General features: G+C 51.5%; 8 protein-coding genes across 8 annotated transcripts; 4 read left to right on the top strand and 4 right to left on the bottom strand.

The window, feature by feature from the left end:
• Nucleotides 1–97: 97 nt before the first annotated feature.
• On the bottom strand, nt 98–3,035 carry MRS44_017154 (uncharacterized protein; the record flags this gene model as incomplete). Its single annotated transcript, XM_046270349.2, has 3 exons — nt 98–2,010; nt 2,087–2,661; nt 2,761–3,035. 3 exons carry the CDS (start codon nt 3,033–3,035, stop codon nt 98–100), a joined length of 2,763 nt encoding a protein of 920 aa, XP_046127063.2.
• A 1,323-nt stretch (nt 3,036–4,358) lies between these two features.
• On the top strand, nt 4,359–6,614 carry MRS44_017153 (uncharacterized protein; the record flags this gene model as incomplete). The annotated part of the gene is made up of 6 exons (XM_065617646.1): nt 4,359–4,553; nt 4,610–4,885; nt 5,808–5,925; nt 6,017–6,049; nt 6,218–6,429; nt 6,564–6,614. The coding sequence occupies 6 exons, from the start codon at nt 4,359–4,361 to the stop codon at nt 6,612–6,614; spliced, it is 885 nt and encodes a 294-aa protein (XP_065473718.1).
• Nucleotides 6,615–7,388: 774 nt separating this feature from the next.
• Nucleotides 7,389–8,342, bottom strand: MRS44_017152 (uncharacterized protein; the record flags this gene model as incomplete). Its single annotated transcript, XM_046277387.2, has 1 exon — nt 7,389–8,342. The coding sequence occupies one exon, from the start codon at nt 8,340–8,342 to the stop codon at nt 7,389–7,391; it is 954 nt and encodes a 317-aa protein (XP_046127059.1).
• Nucleotides 8,343–10,119: 1,777 nt separating this feature from the next.
• MRS44_017151 (uncharacterized protein) lies at nt 10,120–12,531 on the bottom strand (the record flags this gene model as incomplete). Its single annotated transcript, XM_065617645.1, has 1 exon — nt 10,120–12,531. The coding sequence occupies one exon, from the start codon at nt 12,529–12,531 to the stop codon at nt 10,120–10,122; it is 2,412 nt and encodes an 803-aa protein (XP_065473717.1).
• A 1,276-nt stretch (nt 12,532–13,807) lies between these two features.
• MRS44_017150 (uncharacterized protein) lies at nt 13,808–16,596 on the top strand (the record flags this gene model as incomplete). The annotated part of the gene is made up of 4 exons (XM_065617644.1): nt 13,808–14,756; nt 14,815–15,546; nt 15,714–16,157; nt 16,199–16,596. The coding sequence occupies 4 exons, from the start codon at nt 13,808–13,810 to the stop codon at nt 16,594–16,596; spliced, it is 2,523 nt and encodes an 840-aa protein (XP_065473716.1).
• A 1,713-nt stretch (nt 16,597–18,309) lies between these two features.
• On the top strand, nt 18,310–20,437 carry MRS44_017149 (uncharacterized protein; the record flags this gene model as incomplete). The annotated part of the gene is made up of 6 exons (XM_065617643.1): nt 18,310–18,350; nt 18,434–18,553; nt 18,622–18,838; nt 18,961–19,500; nt 19,557–20,160; nt 20,211–20,437. 6 exons carry the CDS (start codon nt 18,310–18,312, stop codon nt 20,435–20,437), a joined length of 1,749 nt encoding a protein of 582 aa, XP_065473715.1.
• Nucleotides 20,438–21,069: 632 nt separating this feature from the next.
• MRS44_017148 (uncharacterized protein) lies at nt 21,070–21,675 on the bottom strand (the record flags this gene model as incomplete). Its single annotated transcript, XM_046281596.1, has 2 exons — nt 21,070–21,225; nt 21,283–21,675. The coding sequence occupies 2 exons, from the start codon at nt 21,673–21,675 to the stop codon at nt 21,070–21,072; spliced, it is 549 nt and encodes a 182-aa protein (XP_046127054.1).
• A 2,490-nt stretch (nt 21,676–24,165) lies between these two features.
• MRS44_017147 (uncharacterized protein) lies at nt 24,166–25,696 on the top strand (the record flags this gene model as incomplete). Its single annotated transcript, XM_065617642.1, has 3 exons — nt 24,166–24,702; nt 24,879–25,101; nt 25,227–25,696. 3 exons carry the CDS (start codon nt 24,166–24,168, stop codon nt 25,694–25,696), a joined length of 1,230 nt encoding a protein of 409 aa, XP_065473714.1.
• Nucleotides 25,697–25,721: the final 25 nt, after the last annotated feature.

The following is a 25,721-nucleotide window of genomic DNA, read 5'->3' as shown; positions in this document are numbered from 1 at the left end:
CTTGAACGAGTCATGCACAGGTGTTAAAATAAGGACTGGTTTTCCATACAGAACAAGGCCAGCTCCATTACGCCCTCGAAGGCAGCTATCTACACCTCTATTTCCTAACTGTTATACAAGAAAGAACCTCCTCGTCGCTCTTAACCATTTCCCACTGACTCCTGCGCCTCCGGATGCTTGGTTGCGTCCTCCGTCCGCTGGCACGTATCCCTGTAGTTCTTCCATTTCCCAGAGTAGCTGACTGACTGCGTGTCTGGGGCTGGGATGAGGGACCGGCCCGGCTACCGGCCCGTTGGCTCTCTTCCAGGGCAAGTCTAGCAAGCGTCGACTTGTTCCGACTCCCTGGTAGTCGACCTCGCCTGCGCCCTGACGCCTGGCTAGCTGGTTGGCTTGCTGGCTTACTGGCGGGTTGGATACTGGACTGGCTGCTTGTACCGATAGCTAGCCGCGTCGGAACAGCCTGTGTAGTATTCTTCGGCCTACCACGGAGAGCAGTGGCGATCTTGAGGTCGAGGATCCGTCGATAGGGATCTCGAGAGGTTGACTCTCGCAGCCGCCACCGTGGATGGACGTCCCACTTAGTAAAAGGCGTGCCAGACCCTATCTTCGAGTAGATCTTATGGCAACAGGGGATACCCAGCTCTACCGATACTGAGCAGTCCTCACTACAATCCCCGAGAGGATCAGGGAACGGATTCTTCCCTGTCGGCATCGCTTTCCTTGCTAGCCGATATTGCTTTGTGATCAGTCCGAGGCCTTTGGACGAAATCGATGCTCGCAATTCACCTAGGTACTCAGAGCTCAAGCTGAGATACTCGCGGGCAGTTAGTACCTCGTCCTCTGCGCTGGCATGGGTGAAGTCCCGCTCTTGGTCCCTTATCATATCCTGCATCGCCTCAATTAGCCGATATAGGTGGCTCATGCCATTGAGAAGGTAGCTCTTGACGTTGTTATTGCTTGCTTCTGTGCCAGAGGTGACGCGGATGCCGAAGTTGCGATACTTGCGGATGAAGCAGCGTGCCCACTGAGCCCTAACAGGCATGTAGGTTCCATGGAGATATCGCAGGATAGCCCGCTGGTCATCAAACTCCCGACAAAGGTTTACCCATGCCTTCTCGTGAGCCTCTTCAGTCTCGGCGAAGAGGACAAGCTTCCACATCATAAGAACCCCTCGATAGCTATGAGGGATAACCTCGGCTGCTGGCGCGTGGATGAACTGTCGGTCTTTGGGACTTAGATCTGCCTGTGTCTGCGGGGCAGGTGCCTCCCCGTCGCTGCTATCAAGACTGCTGCTGCTGCTATCGTGGCTGCAATCCTTAACCCACTTCTGCTTCGACCTGAGCAGGACGTTGGAGTTGATGTGGTGGATGCAGAGCTGCTGCTGTACCTCGGGGAACTGATCGTTTAGGGCGGCTTTCATCGAATCGTCGAAGTCGGTGATAATAACGTCTGGTTGTCGGATCGATTGCTGTTCTGCTAATTGCCGAATGCTTTCGGAAAGGAACTGGAACCCTTCCCGTCTCTCGTTGTCGATTAAACCGAAGGCGGCATTGAAGACCGATCCTAGGCAAGTCTGTCCTGTTGCCTGGAACAATGGGAGCTTGAAGCGGTTGGGGTTATACGTGTTATCAAAGCTGATGACCTCGGGGAACCGCTTCCACATCTGAAGACAGTAGGGGAAGGTCCAGACAAGGCCAAGAAGACGATTCGGATTATCGTCCGCCCACTCGACGAGATAGGGAATCTCCCTCTCGTCGAAGAGTTTGATGAGTGCCGCAGTAGGTGTATATCCATCGAATTTATCGCGGTTGATAAGAGACCTGGCGTCGTAGATATCCTTTCGTGTAAAGACAGACTCGGGATGTTGCTCCTGGACGACAGCCCATACATCGCGAGCTCGGATTCCAACCCTGCGGCTTGTTGATTCAACGGTAGCCCTAATAGGCGTAGTGAGCCTCCTATGGTAGGGATGGGCAAGATGGTCCGATGCTACGCCCGTGGTTATGCTGGCTGTGTTCGGGGTTTGAGTGCTGTCGTAAAAGCCACTTATCCTCCTCTAACGCCTCTGCAACGACCATCCACTTACAACCACACTTCCGGGACTTGCGCTGTCGGATCCCTACGCCTTCAGGAGGTCTGGGTTCTCCGAATCGATCGCATTGGAATGAATATCTGATCTTCCGGCCTTTATATGAGTAGGCATTCCGTCGAACAATACCAAACCCATGAGCCTTTGCGAAGGCATTCACCCAGTTGAAGAGAACCTCGGCGGATGGTGCTGCGTCGCCTGGGATTGGTGGATTTGGGATAGGGTCTGGGGTAGGCGACGAGGACTGCTGGAAAGGGGAAGATCTGACTGCCTGTGGGGGTAATGGTGCCTGGGGAGATTGGATAGATAGCCCTCGAGGCGGAGAGTATGGCGGAGGGGATTCATAGGCATCTGAGTTGAGTGGTGACCAACCCCATTTCTCTCGCCATTGGCGTACTCGTTCGTACGACCGGGCAAGTTCAATAGTCAGTCTCTTCTCCTCCCCGATAACCTCGCGTACCAACTTCAAGGCGGATTTAAAGTCGGCCCTTGTTGCAATTGGGGGCCGTTGGGTAGATTGTGGTGGAGAGGAGGATAGTAGTAGATCGGTTTCAGGGCCTGGTATGGGTATTCTAACTCGCTGCGATCGTGTTCGTCCGCATGGGAAATTATTCGAAAGGTGTATCTCGTGATCGAAACGGAGCTCCCATGGTGGCTCATGGAGCCCCTACGATCCATGAGGCCGTGGAAAGCTTGAAAAGGTCTGTGGATAAGATGCGAAGAGATTTCCAAGCGCATCTTCGTCGCCGATACCGTAGTACTGGTCGATACTTGTCGCGGTGCTGGTAGCTGATTGTGGTCTATCCGTAAGTAGTGGTGGGCTGAACCTGGCTGGTCGAGCCTGTCGCTGTCGTTTTCGAGGACGTGATTGATCGCTCGGGCTAGGCCTTCGGGTTCGGCGTCTTGAATTGCTCTCTGAGCGATAAGGAGGCTCGGATTGGGACATAATGAACGTTTTTATCATCAAGGGCTGGGAGACTAGCAATGGATAGCTAATCACCTGATGGAGAGCGTCGCGTCAGTCACTAAGGGATGAAAACTCTAGGTACAAATTAGCGCTGTCGGCAGAACCGGGATGTGCTAACAAAAGAGGGTCCTATCCAATAAGATGTTACAAAAGTCATGCCCGTGTAAGAGCCATGCCCGTGTAGCCAAAATGTCATGCCCGTATAGCAATTCCCAATGATTTACTAGCTGTCGAGATACTGACAAACCCACAAACGGACGAATTGCGCGCCTATAAGAGGCGCAAACCCTATTCATGCTACTGAATATAAGCGCGGCGTCTCGAAGAGAGTATCTCATTCGAGTCGCTGGCGAGGTTGTAACCAGAATTGATAACCGTTCAACCCTGAATACACAAGTTGGCTCAACCTGAGCCACGATGCTGCCCCTTCTGAAGCCACCATCTCAGAACGGGGATTCATTCGAACCCCTGCTAGAGCTAATCAGTCACAGATCCACCAACGACGAACTCAATTCCTTAGCCCGTCTTGTTAACGCTTATCTACGTGGGTGGCCTTCAAAGGGCGAGAAACGACGTATCCTGTGATGCTGATTGGCTGACGCAACGCCCAAATCCTGCAACTTGGCTGTACCGAGTCGACGAGAAACGATGTTGAAAGCCTCACAAGGGCGTCGTAAATTTACAATTAGTTTCGGGTGTCGGCATCACGTTACAGCGAACCAACACGAGCCCAGCAGCCGCAGCGTGGCTAGCGCCATTGGCTATCAGGTGGCGTCTCCATGCCTCCACTGATTTCACAATGATTTCACCGATCGGACTGGCCAGAATAGAAATATCTGTCGTCTTCTGGCTTTCATTCTTGGCAAAACTTATCCATCACTTCCACAAGCAATACAGGACACTTTGCTCAGCAGCGGGACCTATTTTAACTCGAAGCAGATACGCTGTGAACATGGGTATATTCCACCATCATTCATCCGGCAAACACAAAATATGCCCCGACCCCTCTTTGAATGAAGGTACAAAAGATCCACTTATCACGACGCGAAGTTTGCTAATAACAAGCAGATGCCCCGAACGATCTCGTTGGGGGCATGACTTTCTATCACCTGAATATTATCATCTCTGGAACATGCGCTGCATTTACCATCACCGTTATGATGGTCTTCAAACAACTTCATGCGACACATCTTTCAAACCCATCAGAGCAGGTCAAGTAGGTAGCTTTTAAGAGGGGTTTTAGAAATCGATTGCTAATCAGAATTTACTTCTAGGATTATGCGCATTAGTACCCTCATCACCATGTATTCTCTCATATCATTCCTTTCAGTCTGCTTCCCTACAGCGGAGGTGTACATCGATCCGTGGTTGAGCCTCGTTGAAGGTCTCGCCTTCTGTTCGTTCTTCCTGCTCCTGTGCGACTACGTCTGCCCCAACATCGATCAACGCGAAGTCTTTTTTGCGACGAAGAAGACAAGTGGAGTAAAATGGTTCAGGGTATGATGGCTGGAAGTATCTTTACATCTCGATGCATGCTAATATTGTATAATCAGATTCGCTGGTTCATGGTCTTCCAAATGCCGACCGTTGCACTTATTGTGTCAATCGCAACTGATGTTACTGCGGCTGTCGGGATCTATTGCCGATGGAGCTTCATGCCTCATTTTGCCAAGTTTTGGCTACGCTTGATTCAGATAATCTCCTTGGTCACCGCCGTGTTGTCTATTCTGCAGTTTTACCACTTCCTGAAACCGGACCTTACACAGCGCCGACCTCTTCTGAAGTTAATAGCCTTCAAGATCATCGTCTTCTTAAATTTTGTACAAGGAGTAAGTCTGCTTGCCCTTGTCAGCTCGTCCTGAAAAAAGAGAAACCGTTGCGCTGATTGCCCTCTTTTAGATACTATTCTGGGTCCTTACGGATATTGGGGCACTGAAAGAGACAGACACGCTGACCTTTGCAGATCTCCATATCGGGATTCCTAACTTACTTGTCTGTATAGAGATGGTTCCTCTGTCGCTATTCTTTTTATGGGTATATTCCTGGCGCGTTTATGTCAACAAGAATAGTCACGGAAGCTGTATAACTATGGACCGACCCGGCCAGCGCTCGAGACTATACCAGGGAGGTCCACTCGGTGTTCATGCCTGGCTTACCATGATCAAGCCCTCCGGCATTATTGAATCTATCTTGGTTGTGTCTGGACGGAGTGGTCCACTAACGGAATCTCATGGCGAGGATGACGGAGTTGATAACCAGCCCCTCAATCCCAACAGGTAGCGGTTATCAACCGAGAGTCCAGGGCCCAGTTATAGACCGAGCTAACTGACAACGCTGGGGTTACTAGCATAGGACACTCTGCTGTAGGCAATCTCTTCTAGCTGCTTCCAGAAAGTAGCGGTTGGACCGTTTATAAGTGATAAAACAATATTGCGGGAGTGGAAGATGATGTGTTGCTCTTGAAAGGTCTAAGTTACATATGTCTAAGAGGAGCATAGCTCCTTATAGTATCCACATCCCAGTCACCAGCAGATCGGACCATCTTAGTCATACGGTCTCAACACACCAACCATGTCTGGTGTTCGCAACCTGCCGCTTATCAGAGCAGCCACTATTGCTACCATAGTGTCTGGTGCTTCAATCACTAATACCGGAATTTATGCCCCAATTTTGGTTGGTAGCGCAGCTATTGCGACAGTCGCAGCGGGCTTGATCTACAACCTTGATATCGGAACTGGTAGCGGCAAATAGATCGGCTACCAGGTCCTTGCCGGCCTTGCTTGGGGTGCCGGCATCCAAGTCCCCATGATTGCCACCCAGGGAACATCGAAAGAGTTGGACCTGGCTTTTGAGACCGCCATCCTACTCTGTAAGTCTCCTTATTAGTTCTGCCCTTAACGCCCCCCAATACGTTAGGTACACTTTACCGAACTCAACATCAACTAAAAATTCTCTAATAGTTTTTCAAATTGTCGGAGGTGCTTTCCTCGTCGGTAAGTTCATGTCGATCGCCTATGGCCGTTAGATATGTTCTAGAAACAGGGGGACAGACCCCTAGCACCGACAGCGTGTTTCGACTTATGGGGCTATTAACTTACGCGTAGTTTCCTATTTCACAGTGCTCACCCCTCTCTTATAAAGGCATTCATTGACTCTTGTAGCTGCGGCCCAAACCAGTTTCCTCCAAACCATGCTAAAGGAGATGCGCGAGATGGCACCTCAGGTCTCACAGTCTCAGCTCGTCAAGACCGGCGCAACTGAAATCCGGCAAGTTTTTGATGAAAACATCACACCATTGGTCATTCGAACTTATATGGAGGGACTAAAAGTTGCGTTCGCCCTCGTCATTGCTGCTACTGGTGTTGCATTTGCAGTGAGCCTAGGGACGAGATGGTCCAGGTTGAAAACGAATAACTTGACTGGTGAGACGCCTTAAGAGAACGAGGCGGACAAGACAATTTAGAGTGTTTAAGGGAACATGACATGCAAATTCTGCCACGAACCTAGATGCCTATGATTTCCCTTCTCGCCCATGATCCTGAGCTGATGCTGCTTTAACCTGAGCAGCTGGTGAACTCAGGGTGAGACAACAGTAGCATATCCACGACGACTAGGTACGTGTTGAGATTGTATGACTAAGATGGTCCGATCTGCTGGTGGCTGGGGTGTGGATACTACGCGAGGAGCTGTGCTCCTCTCGGATACATGTAACTTAGACCTTTCAACACACAAAAATCCCACATCCACGATGGTCTTCAAGGTTGCCCCTCCTCGCCATGCTCCCTTTGGCCCCGCAGGCCGCGGCCCTTCCGTCGACTCGCGACAACCGGATGGTGTGTCTGCCCCCGGCCAACTGCCGCCCCATCGGCAACTGTGAGTTCTGCTGTGCCCAGGATGTCGTCCCGGACAGCGCCAATGGTTACGCCCACGACACCAGGTGCCCCGCTGGGTAGGTCAACTTCATCTGCGACGATGTTGAGGCTTCCACCTTGAAATGAGATTCGTGGGATAATCCTAGAAACGGAAAAGCTGTAATAAGGTTGTGAGTCCTCAAGGCTAGGTCGCGGACAGAACTTTCGACTTTAGGAACAGGCCATAACTGCTGCGAAAACAATTCCAGATCGTCAATTCAATGCTCACGCATGAGTACCTATGAAGTGCTCTTGTAGACTCGACCATTGCAGAGTGACCGCCACCTTAGACCGCTGTCCCCTTAAGCTAGCCTCTTAATCCCATCTCTGTGCTGATGCCCACTCGTAGGCACGAAAGCTGACTAGATAAACTAATCGTAATGAGTCTCGGACGTCTTTGTATTTGAGATAGACAGACGTCCTAGTCTTGGGCCTTGGCTTCTCTCTTCGCCTCTTGCACAGCCTGTAGCACCTTTCGGTTGGCACGATCTCGCTCTTCCAGGTCTGGGGCCCCGTATGACTCCCTCGCCTGTCTAAAGACCTTATCTTCCCATGCGTCGCCCATGTTCACCTTGCCGGCATCGTCCCAGCAAGCTTGCACGGTGAGACTGACATTTTTCAGCAGTCCTTCTAGACCTCCAGGGCCGCCGCCAGCATGGAAGCTCTTGAACGGGCCAGCATATGCCCAGCGGGGCCCCATACTAATCTCAAAAATTCTATCGAGCTGCTCAACCGTCACGATGCCCTGGTCCACAAGATGAATTGCCTCGCGAAGCAGCACCCACGCTAACCGACCCGCCACAAAGCCTGTTATCTCCTTCTGGAGGAGGACGGGCTCGCGGCCTCTCCGGCGCCAAAATCCAACCGTACGGTCGATGACAGATTGCGACGTTTGCGGAGAGGGCACAATCTCCAAGAGGGGTAGGATATGAGGTGGGTTGAAGGGGTGCACAACGATGAGGCGGGATGGGTCGCGCATCTGGACGTTCTGATGGGAGGCCGGGATCCCAGAGGTGCTGGTCCAGAACAGGGCGTCTGACGGAGCGTGCGGCTCGACCTCAGACCAGAGGGCGGACTTGAAGGCGAGGTTCTCGGGACCGCACTCTTGGACTATGGCGCTGTCCTTAACGGCGGCCGGTACTGAGGAAGCGAGCTTGACCTGTGGGACGCGTATATGGAGGCTTTGTGGGAGGTATGCCGGGAGAGACCTGAGAATGTGAGACTCAAGGTCCGGACGAACGTCCACGATCGTGAGATTAGACGGAGTCTTCAGATACGTGAGGTGTAGGGCGGCAAGAGAGAGGCCGATGGTACCGGCACCGATCACGGTGATCCGTAGATCTCCATCATCTCTGTTAACGCTGACGCTGGCCATTTTGAGCACAAGTAAGAACTCATCTGGTCCTATTATCAAGAGGAGTTGAAAAAGTCCGTGAAGCCGTGGGATGACGCGCCGGGGCGGAGGAGTCGTAGCACTTTAAAAGCGATCGACACACGTAGTCAGGTGACGCGCCTTTTGGATGACATGCTGTACGGACTTGATTCAAATAGGAATAGCCTAAAAATGTAAGGCGCCTCATAAACCCCCTGAAATAAACTGCGATGGCCCGTCACCCGTCGGCAAGTGGTAGGCCTCCAAGTCCGTCAAGCGACACCCCAGAGCTTAAGACACGTTTCTTTCCTAAATATGACTATCAGAGGGCTAAATGCAAAGGTCTGACTATTATTCGCGATTGGTTTACGCTCGCGGCGAATATAATCGCGAAATATGGTATCATGCTTGCTAATATCTATAGGCAGTGACTATGCGCGCCGAACCACTTTGCTACAGACGCCGCGTTACGGGCGCCGTGTGGCTGACCCCTCCACATCTGGCGGCCCGTACCTTCGGGTCGTGTATCCGGTTTCACATCTGGCTTGTCTTATCAAGGACTCCAATCCCAACGACATGAGTTTGAATAGCTAGAGTATATCTTCTAGATCGACAGGACTGCTTTGTTCGAGCCCAGTTGACGGGCTTCCTACGCACAACGCGCCTTCTTGATCATTCCCCCGCCGCCGTCCCTTTCCTCACGTGGAATTTTTTTGATCGCTCTTCTCATCCGCAACATCTGCAGCTGTCACGAGCACTGGCAGCGGGAAGCTTTCGTTCTGCCATGCTCTGTTAGTAACAATCCGCCTATGTCACCAAGGTACATTCTGACCTTTTCCTCGTCCGACAGCGGCAATGCCTTTTTAGTAGACTTGAACTCATATTTCTCGCCTCTCCGACGTATGCATATATACACCTCAGCATCGTAAGTCTGATGGATATTGAGGCCGTTCTTCTTGAAGTTCTCATTACTTCGGTCTCTTTTAGCCTTTTGGGCGTGCTTACCAACTACCATTGTGAAAGGTTGACGAGGCAAGGGCTGTAATCTGGCCTGAGGGCGGGGTATAACTGATTCCTCATTGTTGTCGCCAATTTTAGTAGATGCCATGTTGGTGTTGTTGGCTTGGAGTTTTGTTTATCCAGGGACCTGTTTTTGCCCCCCCCCCCCCCGGAGCTGCACTTGGCCAGCAAAGTGGACTGGGTTCATGCAGCTCTCCGCTCCCCTGTAAAGACGTCGCGTGTGAAGCACCCCACCTGACGGTACGTGCATGACGCACCTTGCGCCCTTCATTTGAGCTCCAGGGCTGCGATGCGCTTATGTTGCGCTTTGGAGGCATAATTTCGTGGAGGCGCTCTTCCTCCTGGGGTTGTTCTCGAGCATCTATCGTGGGCTTGTTTTCTGCTCGAGCGGCTAAGTCTCGGGTATTTGCTTATCTAGATGATTTACATTTGTCGTCCCAACACGAGACTCTTTGGACCACGGACTTGACCGTCAATCCGGCTGCAACACAACAGGCCCCAGTTTTGGGACCTCGCAATATGCCAGCCCAGATTATGAGATAGCACATTACGTCCTGGACCAGTTTCTAGGATAGCACATAATGTCACAGCACAGAAGTTAGGATAGTATATGGTGGTATAGCACAGTCCCTAGCATGGTGCGTTTCGTGTCATAGCACATTCAGTATCCCAGCACATTCAGTATCACAGTATATTCCTTCACAGTACATTGAATATCACGGCACAATCATTCACAGCACACGCCCATTAGACCCCGGCCTTATTGTGTCAGACTCGCCCGCAAGGACTGCGCCTCAGCAGCAAAAACGTCCTTCTCATGCTTTCCTGGCGCCCATTTCCTCTTCCGATTTCGTCTGTTGACGTTGATGGGTCCGAGAGGTTGTCGGGCATGGAATTCCGCCAGCATCAAATCCACGATCATGCATCTGCCAGTGCGCTTATCGTAGAGCACGTTGCGTGGCTCTGCATCGCGGTGGAGGACTCCGTGCTGATGCAATCGACCGAGCGCGGTAAGAATCTCATTGGCGACATCTGTATTGACTTCTCCCAATCCTTTCAACACTGGTCGCCCGCCATAACTGAGGAACATGAAGTCCTCGTACACGCCGCTATCGAAGTAATAGGGCTTGATGAGGTCAACAACACCGAGACAGACCGGAACGAACTTCCCCTGGAGGTCCTGAAGATGACTGTATATCTTGTTTTCGTAGCGTAGATGCTTGGTATCCATGGACTCTACTCCTTTCGCCACAAGTGTGTAGCCATGTGATGAGAGGCGGAATTTGAAGAGGGCTCCACGTGATCCAGATAGGTAGAGCGGCACACAATCAGCATCCTTTCCGCGATCAATTGCTAGTTGATCCCTCGCCAGACGAAGAAACTCGCGCAGGGTGATGTGTATATTGCCATGATTCGCCAAGTTGGGGCATTTCTCATCCATTGGGCCCCCGAACGCGAGCCCACGAAGACAATCGTGCGTGCAGTATGGTCGATCCCGGATGTTTGGTCGCACGTTGGTGCCCTCTTGCGAGGCTGCGCTTCCATCATGCCCCTCCATCTCGCTCGATCCGACGCCTGTTGATGTGGTGGTCAAGGCACCTCCGCGACTAACGCCTGGGTTTGGCGTTGGGCAAGGGCTCTCGTCGTCATCGTCGTCGCTGCTGTCATCGCTTGGCTGCTGTGCCCCGTCTCGGGGTGGCAAGCATCGCGAGCGTGTCCGGATCGGAGAGCGTACAAACCCTTTCCACTGTTGCGCCTTGTAAGGAGTCTCGCGTCGCGGCTTCCGATCTGTTGCCGGGATGCTCCGCAATACGTCCTCATACTCCACGGCCCATGTATCAAGATGCTCAGCAGCGTCATGCCAGGCTTGGCAGGGCGGCGGCGATCGGATGGCCTGAAGCACAAAGGCAAAGGCTTGCGCAACAGCAGTACGATGGAGTCGAGTCTCGTCATCATCTTGGACGTCTAGGCTTGGCACGCAGACGGAGTAGTAGACACAGGAAGGGTCGTCCGGGATGCGGAGGAAAACATATGCCTCCCCGGTGTCGATGTACCCATACTGGATGCCTTTACCTATCATATAAGAGAAGAGCTGGGTCACGACGGCAGTAGCAAGTCGCCTCGCTGCGAATTCATATCCCTCGCCCTCCTGGTTGATCACATCACGATCCGGCTGGATCTCCGAGACCAGCCCAGTAACGATCTCGCTGCGTCTCAACTTATGTGGCGCCTTGTACTCGATCGCAACGGCAGGAATATTTTGATCGTCAGAGGTCCGGTATACGCAGAACTGATCACCTCGGTTGCCCTTCCCCCGTGCCTTTCGTCGACGTCGAGTCAACCGGCTGGGCGGTCTGGAACCAATCGACACTTGCTCCATCGATTCGGAGAGGGAGTCGTCAGTAATACCGAGGTTCGTGTGGCTTTCGAAAGTCACCGTTCCATCAAGGCCGAGGTGACTTCTCAGCGACGAGTCGTTGTACGTCGCGTCCATCAGCTTCTGGACGGCATTTTCCACAACGTCTCGCTCGCTATTTCGGAGTCCAATCTCGCTGCTGACCGGGCGAAGCAGGGATCTCACATAGTCCAACTGATGTCGAGATGGAAAGGCGGCTTGGGAAGAAATGGAGGGACTGAAGGAAAGCTCATCCCAGACATGTTCTTGTTCCCTTGCAAATGTGGCCCACGGGATGATTCGTCGAGGATAAATTCGCCCGGTCGGGTTCGTCGTGTCCCCTTGTGTCGTCAGGGAACGGTCGGTTATTATTTCGATATCAAGGCTGAGCGAATGGCATGTTTCGAGATATTGTTGGAGTGTCAATGGTCGCGATGCGTCTGCGCGTTCTTCGGCTTCTTCGCGTCGGCGTTGCTCTTCTTCTCGTTGGTGTTGTTCCTCGAGGGCGCGACCTTCAGCAGCTTCGCGTCGTCGTTGCTCTTCTTCGCGTCGGCGTTGCTCCTCCTCGCGCAGGCGGTGCGCTTCTCGTAGCTGCTCTTTCAGCCTCTCAATTTCTTCCATGGAGGCTGATGGATTTGCGCGAGAGAGGGGGCGGGTGGTTGGTGTCGAGAACTGGTTTGTTGTGAGACGCTGGATAAGGGAAAAACATCGGGACAACAGAACACTTCCTGCCCAGAGAACCATGTTATCATAAGCCGGTGGTCCACACAGCCACATCGAGGGCCGGGATGTGGGGCATGCCCAAGCCCAGTGATGGGATTTTCAATTCACTCACATGGCCAACCCCTGCTGGAAGCAGCATAGTTCCTCCAGCGCCATGTTTATAGTTACCTTGGATGCATAGCAGATAATGTCCTGGAATGTGTTGAAAAAAGGAAGACAAGACGAGGTCGTTTTGGAATAAGTGCTAGGTTGCAATAAGGACAGCACGCACCCATTTTGGCCCTTCAGTGCTGCTGCATACCCAATCTGCCCACGCGTTCTCGTCTGTCCTTCAGCGCTTTAGCCGCTCAGTCCAATTCAGGGACCCTCCACTCCATTGATGACGCTGCCTCCCGCTAATGCAGGCAGGTTGCCCCGTTGGTTTTGTGCCTGCGTATGCAAGCCCTAGAATGTGCTGGTTTATGCTTGCACGCAAGACCATCAAGGAAGCTGATGGCATGGCCGGTTGAAGAGGCTTCGGAAATGGACCGCCCTCAGACCGGCAAAGAGGAGTGTAGCCAACCGCGAGAGGCATGAGGCGAAACTCGAGGGCATCAAGGCGGAAAGTGCGAAAGGGAGGCCAGATTGGACACATTGGCCAGCCAATGAGATGAAGGGTCAGATCAAGAGCCCGGATCTAGGCCGCTGATTGGCCAGAAGGGAGGGGGAGGTGGTCCCATAATCAGAGGGTGGGGGGGCATAAGACCTTTCCTCACTTCGTTCCTCGTTCCTCAAGGCACAACCTTTCGTCTCTTCGTTCGTTCCTCTCTTCGTTCCTCAAGGCAGAGCATAAGACCTTTCGTCTCTTCGTTCCCCAAGGCACTGAATCCACCCCTACCCCATTGCGTATCTAGCAGAACTCAGAGCGGGGACCTGACGAAACCAAGAACATACACATATCCAATCAGACCCATCAGAGAATTCGGACTCGTGACAGTAAGCCTTGCAGGCTGCCGTAGATTGGTGCCAATCAGAAGTCGCACCCAATCCTCCACTCCTTCTCCCACTCGAAATGCGTTATTTTCGCACCATGAAGTCGGAGCACACAGCCTCTCATTGACATATCCAACACCTTTTATGCTCAAGTCCGCGTTTCTATCATCTTCCCGAGTGTGTTAGACAATTGAGTTGTCCCATCCATCTCTTGCCGATCACCATACACAAACACTGAGGATATCAGTGTCAGAGCCAGCATCTGTATCACTCGCTGCACCTGGACTACCAGCATCCTGAGAGTCAGAGGCGTCATTTAGAGACAAACCTGGGTCTCCTTGCATGCATAGTTTTCGACATGCTCTGTGACAAGTGCAAGCATATCAAGCTACCCCATTCTCATGAACCGTCGTATCTACATCTCTGTCTTGTTCGACACCACGCTACTTTCGACGATCTCATAGCATCAGCCGAGAAAGGTTGCCAAATCTGTCTCTACTTTCGGCCCTTTATCGAGTACTCGAGGTCTCGACGCCAAGGGCTGGCCGAGCGGTCCCAATCTGACTGCTCGTCCAGCGATGCCATCGGGCGCCCACCAGACGACCCGTTCGAGTCGGTCCATTATGGACCAACAGATAACCTAGTCGACGGTTTCAGAACTGAATACGGCGGATCTGAACCTCTTAAATTCAGTGTCGGTTGCGGCGGGTTCTATGAATATGACTTTAGGAAGGACAAATACGGATATTTCGAAGACTCTGATGAGTGGAACGCTCGCCGTATCGAGGAGCAGGAAGCCCAAATCACTGCTGACGACGCCGAATACGAGGCAGAACTGAGCTACCGATTAGATAGATTGGGACTCGGTCTCGATTCAGAGAACAAGGATTCGGAGTCCGATGAAAACGGACGCGACTCAATTGATCCTGAACTCCAGCATGCAGAGAAAATACGTGCAACTCGAACGCAACAGTATGAGGAGATTCAATGGATGTTGACGACAAAGGGCTGCTGCGACGGTCCTGAGCAGCTCTGGGTCACACTATCGCATCAGTCGGGTTCCAGTGAACTAGATACATCTGCCAATGACGATTTCTGCACAGCAACGCTTACAGCCGGATCTATTGATGCTTATTCTTTAGAGGAAGGTGTTGAAATCTGCTTGAATGGAGTTCGCGGTTATACCAGATACACATTCGCCTCCATGCATCCGGAAATCTGGCAATATAATCCGGACTTCTTATCGATTCCTCAAAAACGCCCCAAGAAAAGCCTCCGTCCTGTTCTGGAGTTTTACCAGCACCGGCGTATGTTAGCTATTTTATAACGTCTCCTTTCGTCACATCATTACTAAATATTGCGCAGGTAACACATTCAGAACCAATCCAGCTATCTATTCACGAGAAGTTGTACGAGACCCGACGGCATTCTCAGTCCTCGAGTTGGCACGATCGTGGTTGAACAAATGTGTGAAAAGCCATGATCTATGCGAGATGAGCGGCAACATTCTAACACCGAGTCGGCTTATCGACGTTGGCGACGGCCGACGCGAGCCTGTAAGGTTGCACATTGTTGGCCCCGAAGAGAAAGCATTGCCTTACGCTACACTCTCCCATTGTTGGGGCTCAACTACTAGTGCAATAACCAAGTTGCTCCAGGAAAATCTAGCGAGCATGGTGCAAGAGATCAACATGGAAATGCTCGCGAAAAACTTCCAAGACGCATTGGTTATCGCTCGGAGACTCCACCTGCGATATTTGTGGATTGACTCTCTCTGTATTATCCAAAACTCGCCAGAAGACTGGGAAGCCGAAGCCGCAAAGATGGGGCAATATTATCACGGTTCTGAGGTCACAATCTGCGCGGTGGCTGCTTCGCATTGCCAACATGGGATTCTACGCCCACGGGCCGAAACTCAGAAGCATCCCAGAGTCGACACGGATGCGGGGACATTCTATCTGCGGCCCCTCCTCCCAGACAGCGTTACAGTCACTGATGCGTTTTCCATGTCGGATATTCGGAATCCCATCCTCACGCAGCCCTGGAACGGGCGCGCTTGGACACTTCAGGAGAGATTGTTTTTTCCAGACGCGTCCTGTATTTCACGGAAGAGCAAATGATATGGCAATGCCGGAGCCGTTTTTTTGCCGAGGATGGTCAGTATAGCCACCTGAGAGAGCCGGGCGGCACAAACATAGTAAAAAGAAATATTGTCGATGTCTTGGATTATCGACGAAGATTCATCGGAAAAGAAAAAAAGCCAGCTCCACCATCGATCCGATCAACACAGTGGTACACGCTGGTGCAGAAATATACTCGGCGGCATTTGACATTTCCAAGGGATAAGCTGCCCGCTCTGTCGGGTCTGGCCCGTGAAGTCCATGATCTCACCAAAGCTCGGTACGTCGCGGGACTGTGGGTTGGAAATTCGAACTCCATCGTCACCGGATTGATGTGGAGCCCAGTCAGGGACAGTTACGATGGCACTCAGCCGCCAAGGCCGTCCCTTGCCAACAATGGGTCTCCGAGCTGGAGCTGGACGTCACTGGTGGCCGAGATCGAGCATGGCCTGGCGGAAGAAGATGTAATCATCGTGCGGCAGCCTAGTCTGGACCCTGAGTTTGTAGCCGTGCAGACGACGCCGGCCACCTCGGACCCTTTCGGAACCGTCAAGGGGGAGAGTTCGTCCTCAGGTGCTGGCTCTACGAGTACGCTGGCGTGAGGACATACCACGAATTGCGTAAGACAGGAAAAGTCTACGATTGGGCTGATACCTACGGCAATGTGACGAGCTCTGATCCCGACTCGCCGCGCGCCGACCCCTTTGCTGTCTTCGACATGACCCAGCCCGATGATCTCTGGAAAAATGAGGGCCCAGCTCTTGAGGAAGACGACCAGATCGCCTGTACTCTGCCGCAGAGACGACGGGGTTTCAATCTCGCGTTTATTGCTTACACGAATCCGTTTGAAGAAGGAGAACATGCCGACAAGGAGCATGCCGAGCAGCATTTTCTGCTGCTTGGGAGCGTTTCGAATGGCCAAGAACACGTTTACAAGCGAGTCGGAATTGCTGTTACGGAGGCGGGAACACTCTTTGCTATCAATTCGGAAAATGGGTGGAAGAGGCAGAGAATAACAATTGTTTAGCTATGATGGGGCTGGAGCAGTTCGGCCTTAGTGTTGTGGACTCGATGTTTATAGCCAGATCACTATTTTTTGGTATCTCTGGATTCATTCAGACGTCGCCTCATTATCTCAAACGCGTGCCTCAAGCCGGCCTCTAAACTGGGTTGGCGACAGGTTTTGCAGCGCAAAGTCATTGTGCCTCCTCCGCGGCGGTGAGCGGATGCGGAGCCTCCCGAACTTCCCACTTTCTCTTCTCTAACCTTTACGTTCATTCCCTCGCCTTTGTTAATCGGTGGATGATCTCTGATGAAGCGAATAATTGTCGGTGATAATAAAAGGTCTAAGTTACATGTATCTGAGAGGAGCACAGCTCCTCACTTAGTATCCACATCCCAGCCATCAGCAGATCGGACCATCTTAGTCATACGGTCTCAACACTCCCACTCGAGCTGCTGTTGGACTTGATGTGCACGCCTGTCGAGCCTCGTTAAAACCCCAAAAACACCTTCGTGGGTGAAAACTGCAGGGAAAGAGCCATCTCGACCTCGGAAATTCTTGACAGCCTCATGCAATCTTGGGACAGTAGGTCTTCTTCTGCCCGCAGAAGATCTCCCTCCAAGCTCATCTTTGCACCTTCTTCCCAGTCCAGCGCAATCTTGAACCCATGGGCACCGTTGTTGTGTATATAACTGGGACCTTCGTCCTCTTGACTTGGGCAGTGGTCAAGGCCAATTGACTCTCAACAACCCTCACATGCATGACTTCTTTCCATTTACATTTGACACAGAGCAGACCATGGTCGTTCGCCATGGATTGCAACATAGGATCTTGGTAGGTTTCGTCCCCCAGTACCCAGCTGCCGTGAAGGTGCATGAAAACGGCGTTTTACGGGTTTGCTATTCTGTGGCCTCAGGATGCGGCAGGGAATAGAGCGGCCTGGATCCCTCGAAGGCAGCTCAAACCCAGTTGTGCAGGAGAGATGCGTTGCGCCAAGTTTTGCCAGCGGTGCGTAGGCGCCGATATTCGGCTGCCCCAACTTCCTTCCAGTTGGGAGTCTTCAGTGTGAGGTCCTGTAGCTTGGAATTAAACCCTCTGGGCTCGGGCGGGACCGCCGAAGGATAGAAGCACTCCGGTTTAAAGACGAGAGGGGAATATGACGACATAGTGTGGAAAGGTCAACTTCGAACAAGTCCCAAGAGCCAGATTAATGTGATCTTCCAAGAATAACTTTACTTTCTAGTCGGGAAAAGCTCTTGGAAAAGTCTCGATTGCCATGAAATTCGGGCATCAATCATTGAAATACCAGATGTAGGTTGGTACTGCCGAGAGGCCCCTCTTTGACCCAGGACCGAGCCATATCCCACTGACCCAGGATTCCCCAAATTGAAGGTGCAGCAAAACGTCAACGTTCAGTCAGCGGCTTGGTGCGCAATCCACTATATTTGCCCAACTACGGCATGCTGTAGACAGTCCAAACTCAAAGTTCCCGTTGGCGCAGGTGAAGTTGGGGAGAAAATGGATGCTCCAGCTGGCAAGGGCCATTTGGTGGTGTAGCGGGGAGGCGACCCTCAACTCGATCGCAGGATGACATAATACCTGGGGAACTGCCCTTCTCCCCGTTTGGCATCCTTTTCTCTAGGTACAACCTAGGAAAGTCCCAGCAGTAATTTCTTGGTGACAGCTCCAAAATCCTACTTCTATCGTTGTTCTGCATACAGAGCACTCTAAGACAATATGGCCGCTTCCAATCTGACATATGACTTTATTGTTTGTGGGTAAGTTTCCCATTGGCTCCCTGACTGTGACGACAGCCCGAATTTACCTTCCTTCTCGGTTTCTAACCAGCTTGTTTTGACAGTGGCGGGACCTCCGGCTGCGTAGTTGCAGCGCGGCTTGCCGAAGATCCTGCCACTAAGGTTGTCCTCATCGAGGCTGGCCAGCACAATGAGAACCTCGAAAATGTCCATATGGTTGGAGGGTAAGTTGGCGTACTGCCCGAGATACCCAGTGCAATCACCTTCTTTCTAACTTTATTTACCTGTCTAGCTGGTCCCAGATCGTTGACAAGGAGACGGACTGGAATATCATCTCTGTGAAGGGTGCTGGTGTCAATGACCGCCAGATCAAACTGAGCAGAGGCAAGTTCCTCGGTGGCTGCTCAGGATGCAACGGTACGCTGTGCGTCCGTGGTGTTCGACAGGATTTCGATGATTGGGATCTTGAAGGCTGGAGTGGTGATGAGTTTTTCAAGTACATGTCCAAGGTATGTCTCCCACTACCAACTGCCCGGCACTCGGATCTCCACGTGGCTGCTCCCCACACATTGTTTTTGATGTCGTTGTTTCCATTATATTATTTGGGATACCTAACTTGTCAAAACCCTAGGCTGAGACCTTCCACGGCAAGGACTGGTTTGAGGCGGACAAGGAGTCTCACGGCTACGATGGCCACCTTCACACTGGGCTTCATGACCTTGCTCCCATCTCCGACATCATTAAGGAGTCCATGATCTCCAAGGGCCTTCCTCTAGATCATGATATGTTTACCCATGGACGAAACTCTCATGGTTGCGGCCATGCTACGAGAACTGTTTACAAGGGTCTGCGTACTACTGGTGCCGACTTCGTGACCATCCCGAAGCACAAGGGCACTCTGGAGCTTCTTGTCGAGACTCATGTCGATAAGGTCATCTTCGAGAAGGATAAGAATGGCGAGCTTAAGGCCACTGGCGTTAGGGCCATTAAAGCTGATGGCAGTGTTATCGAGCTCAAGGCTCGCAAGGAGGTCATTGTTAGCGGCGGTGCTTACTGCAGCCCTAACATCCTGAATCGCTCCGGCATTGGCGCGAAGGACGAGCTTGAGAAGCATGGTATCACCACTCTTGTGGACCTTCCTGGTGTGGGAAAGAACCTCCAGGATCACTTGGTTTGTCTTTGTCTACAGACCACATCTAAGACTCCGCTGACTTCTACTTACTACAGATCGTCTTCATGTTCTACGAGACTGAGAAGCCCGGTCTCACCAATGACTACCTTGTGTACCACGGTGATGCCCTCGCCAAGTCGTATACCCTCTGGAAGGAGCAGAAGGCTGGTTTCCTGTCCACTTTCCCCTTTGGCATCTTAGCCTTCGCTCGCCTGGACCAGCGTCTTGCCGATTCCGATGTCTGGAACGACGCTCCCCGGAAAGAGGGCCGCGACCCCATGGGTCTTGCCCCAAGCCAGCCCAACATCGAGCTCTTCAACACCGAGTGCTACGGTGGACCGAAGGATTTCGACAAGTTCCCCATCGACGGCAAGCATGCCTTCGGCATCGTCGCCGAGCTGTTTTCCCCCAAGTCCCGTGGAACCGTTACACTGCGAAACGCAGACGCGACGGCTATCCCCGTTGTGGACTGCAACTACCTCTCCGACCCGCTGGATGTGGAGGTGCTTGCCGAGGCTTGTCGCTTCGCCAACGAGATCATCACTGAGGGTGCTGGTACCAAGGATGTCATCAAGGGCTCCTGGCCCTCGGACCTTACCCACCACACCTACAAGGCCAGGGAGGACTGGATCCCTTACGTTAAGGAGAATGCGACGACTTGTAAGTGACTTCGCCTCCCCTAAAAATACATTATTCGCAATCTTCACTAGGTTCAATGCTGACCTTACAAGGCTACCATGCTTCCGGTACTTGTGCTATGGGCAAGGCCTCAGACCCCAATGTCGTCCTCAACGAGAAGCTCATCGTCAAGGGTGTCAAGGGCCTCCGAGTTGTGGACTGCAGTATCATGCCCAAGGTGAACAACGGCCACACCCAGATGCCGGCGTATGGGATCGGCGAAAAGGCCGCCGATCTTATCAAGGCCGCGTGGGCTTAAGAAGCGTACCAGTAATGAATTTTGATTGCGTCAACGATAACCAAGCTTACCACTGCCAAATATTAGCATTGGCCTGGCAGTTATTAGTGTATTAAAGGGCAAAATACATGGAATTGAGCAAACAAGCCCGCCACATTGTGTAATGACTACGACGAAGGAGGTTGCATTGACCATGCGTTGAACAAGTCTTCTCAAAGGACGGGGGTTGATGTTTGGTGTCGCTCCTTTCTAGATTTGATCTAGAAGAGAACCAATTCGTCTTGACTCCTGTCCATGGTTGCAAAGGAGGTGTCGTCGGCAGTGGGTCGAGGTCCCAGTGTGTCCGAGAATAAAACCTGGAGAAAGCACCAGTCCCTGTTTCCTTCTCTTAACCGGTCCATCGACCATGACGTAGATCTGTGATCGACAACATCCCATTTCGAGGACGGTATTAGACAAAGGCAAGGGGGCGAATATCAGGGCGATAAGAAGCGGAGAAAAGTAGCCGCCACACGCACATCCACACCTCATGCATCCCCGAGGCGGTTATTGGCGATAGTCGCGATAGTCACAACTTCCTTTTCTTAGGACGGCATATCCAGTTCAAATGATACACGACAATCTGATATCGAGTGGCGGTTCATTCTGTCCACCTAGAATCGAAACGCATTCTCCTGTGAAACCAGCCCCTTGCGAACCGCCGTTGCCATGGTGCCCATGACATCCCCGACGATAGCCAGCTTGCTGAGTTTCAGGCCGTGTGGCCCGCTAGAATCCTTCACGAAGGTAAGACGATAAGTTCTTGGAATCTGAATCACGTTCAGTAGTTGGCCGGCGGACTCGCACATCCGAAGCAATATACTGACCCGCATCTCCCACTCAATTCCTTTGTTATCCGACTGGTTCTTCTCTCCCGGCTTCACAAAGTTGGTGTATAAATTCGCGTACAGTATGCCATCATATCCGTCTTCCGTATCCTGGATAAAAGCACAGAGGGGGTCGATTGAAAGTTTGTCATAGAACCGAGCCGAATGAATCAGCCTCTTCCAAGCCTCCTCTCCTCTAAGGACCTGCCCATTCTGGGCTTGGAACTCCCAGTCCTGGGTGCTCCACTTGGTATGTGGCCCCGAATGCGCCACCTTGGTCTCGCCGAAGTCAGTGTTGAGGTCGTTTAAGTATTGCAACGCAGGATGTTTCAGGGCCTCATTGTCCCATCCCTTGAAAGAACCGACAAAGCAAGGCTTAGTTGGGTAAGACATGGCGACGAGGAGGACTGAATTTGGTGCCGATAGGGACGGGAAGGCTTATTTGTTCGTGGTGATAGCTTTCTAAACGCAGAAGAGGCGGGGAAGATGATAATTTTCAAGACGGGTGGGATCATGGGCATAATATACATCACAAAGAGACCGATCAAATGCATCTGCTCAAGTCGTATTTCCACTGCCCATTCTAGTAAATGTCCTCTAGACCACTCTTGAATGATTCTGCAAAGCATATGCGGTACTCCACATGCCACAACTTTCTCATTACGTGTTTTTACATCAATGCCTTGTCAGGTATCTGTTACCTACTCTTCTCCTCATTCTCATGAACCTTCGATCCATTCCAAGAGGAAAAGCCCTTTAGCCGTATTTTGGATGATAGGGTGACGGGCACATCTCGGTATTCCTGACATGTTCTTGCCACTCAAAGAGGTAGAATCAGATGAACAAGACTACCACTGACAGCTAAGATAGTCAACGTAAGTAATAGATCATTCTCCCAAGCCACCAACCCTCGCGGCCAGCGCTGCCCTTAAATCAAACAAATCAAATCCGGGGTCATATTTGGAATATTTGATAGCCCGCAAGGCTAGATTTGTTGTTTGAAATATTTGATCAAATATTTCAAATCTCAGCATCTGTGCTCTCCATACTACTTCCAATCTCCCAGTGTAGGTGATCTTCTTACAGATACAGCTCCCAGACACTGACGCCATGTTTTTTTAGAAAGGAGTTGGCCTTTATAATTGCAATTTACGTGTGCGAAGGGATGAATGTAATACAATTACCCACCGTTGGACGAGGCAAGACACTATAATCACAGTCCGCAATCACAATCCTTGGTCTAGGGCAGTTGAGATCGGAATCACATGCGACATCGCCGCTTTGCATCTGTATCTGTCCTTCTGTGTCGTCCGTGAGATACACGTATGTAGCGTCACTTGTCATCCAGTGTGTCATCGCAGAGCGACCAAGCTCAGATCAAGTTTGACCATCGAGCTTGGCATCGATCAAGTACCTTACAGAAGTCACACCCCAACGCCGGAAGAAAGTTTCGTTTGAACAAATATTGACGTGATCATGTCATAGTTATAGTGTTATCATGAATTATGAAGCAAATGCGAAGACCCCATCTCGACCATTCCCCGCATCATAACACGAAGCAAACTCTTTGGCACAAAAACCTTGATCATGCTTTGCCACAAAAATTGCGAGACAGTCACAAAACTGCGAGAACACCACACCACCAAGTCGTGTCCAGACACGTCAAGTTGGCAGACCATGCTTCAGCTGCTGAGGATAGGACGCTGAACACTTGGAGAAGATGGCATTCAAAGCAGGCATGTCACACAGTCAAGGAGTTGTAAGAGGAGAAATGTGGGGCTTTTAGGTGGTCAAGAGCAAACCTTTAGAACCGTAAATAGCCTAGCGTGCTGGCCCTATGAGGTTTGTTCGGAATAAATTTCATGCATTCATTCTCGGTTACCATGATTTATTTAAAGAACGGAAGGGCACTACTGTCAGCAGGACAGCTTTCGTTTAAGTACTTAATTGTAATACTCAAATGAGTCCAAGGGGCCAAGAGAGCTGGCCCCTTCTGCTCTTTTTTATTTCTTGTCTTTTTGTTTTGGTTCGTATTCGTGAGGAGGAAGGGGTGGCGATGGTGGGATGCCAAAGACCCGGTCCCTAGACTGAAAAACCACCCATTTCCAGCATAAGGTTCATAGAGCTCCTCGAACATACTCTACTATGACATCATGGAGCAGAAGCAAGTTGAGAATATTCAACAGCAGCTCTACCGGGATCGAGGTATTTCCTTCAGAGGGATTTGCACACCAGTAGCCCAAGATAACGGCTTGCAGCCAAATCAATTGCGAGGCAGAATCTGTGTTGGAATCCATCTGATTCTAGGTGATTAGATCATTGCCCAACGGATGTGGTCGGTCAACTTTTCATGTTTTTACTTACAATATTGGGCCTTTCATTCTGGCGCTCCACATTAATGATTCACAAATTTCCGCACTTGAGAAGTAAGTTAGTCATGCACTGACTGTTACTACCTAAAGGTGTCAGAAGTAGCCAAGGATGATTTAAGCCCAATGTTCCTGTACCTAGGCTTGGGGCCCCTACTTTTGGCTGCATGGGACAGCGGTTTGATTTCTAACAAAAGGTTCTTTGTCATCCCAACAACGCTATCTAGGCAAATTTGCAAGCACGCAGGTTTTCCCACACGGAGCTTTCCATTAGTGTGCATCTTATTGAGGTTGGCGTGTGATGAGCCGGGGTTTTAGCGTGATCAGCCGGATTTGCGGCCGAGTGCCAGCTAACCGTCATGAGCAATTTATCTTCCCTTCTCGTCGCTGCGTATATAGTCCAACAGTAAGCCATGCGTTTCTCTGTCTTATCTGCATGTCTGTCCTTTACCGTTTCAATTGATAATACCACTCATCAAGTTCACCAATCGGTCCAAGTCAATACAAAACCACAATGCACCTCTCTCCTCAATCCCAAGCCTCCATACGCGCAGCCCTGGACTCCATAACATCATCCTCCACTACCACAGGCATCCCGGGGCTCGTCTTCGCCTGCGTCTCCAAACATGGCTCACTCTTCTCCCACGCGTCTGGCATGACCGGTCTCAGCCGCCCAAAATCAATGACCCTAGACACCACCTTCTGGCTCGCCAGCTGCACGAAACTTATCACGACGATCGCATGCATGCAGCTCGTGGAGCAATCAAAACTTAGTTTGGACGATGCGGCGCAGGTGGAGAGACTATGTCCTGAGCTCGCACAGAAGAAAGTTCTGAGTCAGAACGAGGGGGAGCTGGTGCTTGCGGAGAAGAAGGATAAGATTACACTCCGGATGCTGCTGACGCATACAGCCGGGTTCGGATATAGCTTTTTGAATGAGACACCGAGAGATTGGGGGAGGCCGGTAGGGGTTGATGAGTTTAGCGGGGAGGCCGGAGATGTGCTGGGTTTGCCGTTGGTGAGGGAGTCGGGAGAGGCGTGGGAGGAAGGGGTATGTAGGACGTTTGATTCTGAGCGGATTTTTAAGTTTGGCCAGATTTATTGGACTTAATAATTAGACCGGGCTGTGAGTGCGAGCGAGCTGATGATGGTTCTTTAGGTCAACCTTGACTGGGCGGTGTCCTTGTTGAGCGCGTCTCTGGGCTCAAACTGAACAACTATTTTCAGCGGCACATCTTCACTCCGCTCGGCATCGACCACATCTCTATGTTTCCTGGCGCGGAGATGAGAAGTAATATGGCGAGTATGCTACAAAGGGACGGTGCCGGCAAAGTTACAGAGAGGGATCACTTATACAGACGGCCGCTCAGAGCCGAGACGGACGAGGAGAGAGACGGCATCTTTAATTCCGGAGGCGCGGGATGTTTTGGCGCGGTCCGGGATTACTGCCGTATGCCATTGCCTCCAATTATTTTCCCCATCCATTATATCTCCTTCCTATCCGCCACAGCTGCAAAACCAAAGCAGCATTAGCATCACATGTCTCAAATATTGAATCTAACAACTTTACATCAGAAATCCTCTCCACACTCTTAAATAACGGCATCTCCCCTACCACGCAACAACCGCTCCTCCGCTCCACGTCCATAACCGAAATCCTCACGAACCAGATCCCTGACCGCCCCAACTTCGGCCGTAGAAACATCGCTGCCGCGAAACCGGAGCTTACGAATGCGTTTGAGGAGCTGCTGCCTCAGGAGGGCGATCCGCCGCAGGGATTTGGTCTCAGTTGTATGTTAACGAACCTCAGCGCTGGATCGCCAGAAGACGAAAAGGCACAGAGGAGGGGAAGAAAGGACGTGAAAGGGAGTAAAGGGAGGAATGTAGCGAGCTGGGCAGGCTTGGCGAATCAGTTTTGGTGGCTGGATGTTGAGAGGGGTGTTGCAGGTATGCTGGCAGCACAAGTGCTGCCGTTTGGGGACGAGGTTGTTATGGGTGTTTATGAGAGCGTTGAGAGGGGTGTTTATGACGGGCTGGAGGATTAGGTTGTCCGAGTCTGGGACTGGTGAG

Source organism: Fusarium solani (assembly GCF_023522795.1).
Source record: "Fusarium solani strain SB1 chromosome Unknown bctg00000013, whole genome shotgun sequence".
Taxonomy (NCBI): domain Eukaryota; kingdom Fungi; phylum Ascomycota; class Sordariomycetes; order Hypocreales; family Nectriaceae; genus Fusarium; species Fusarium solani.
The sequence above is the reverse complement of the archived record's forward strand: the minus strand, read 5'-3'. Positions and strand labels throughout refer to the sequence as shown.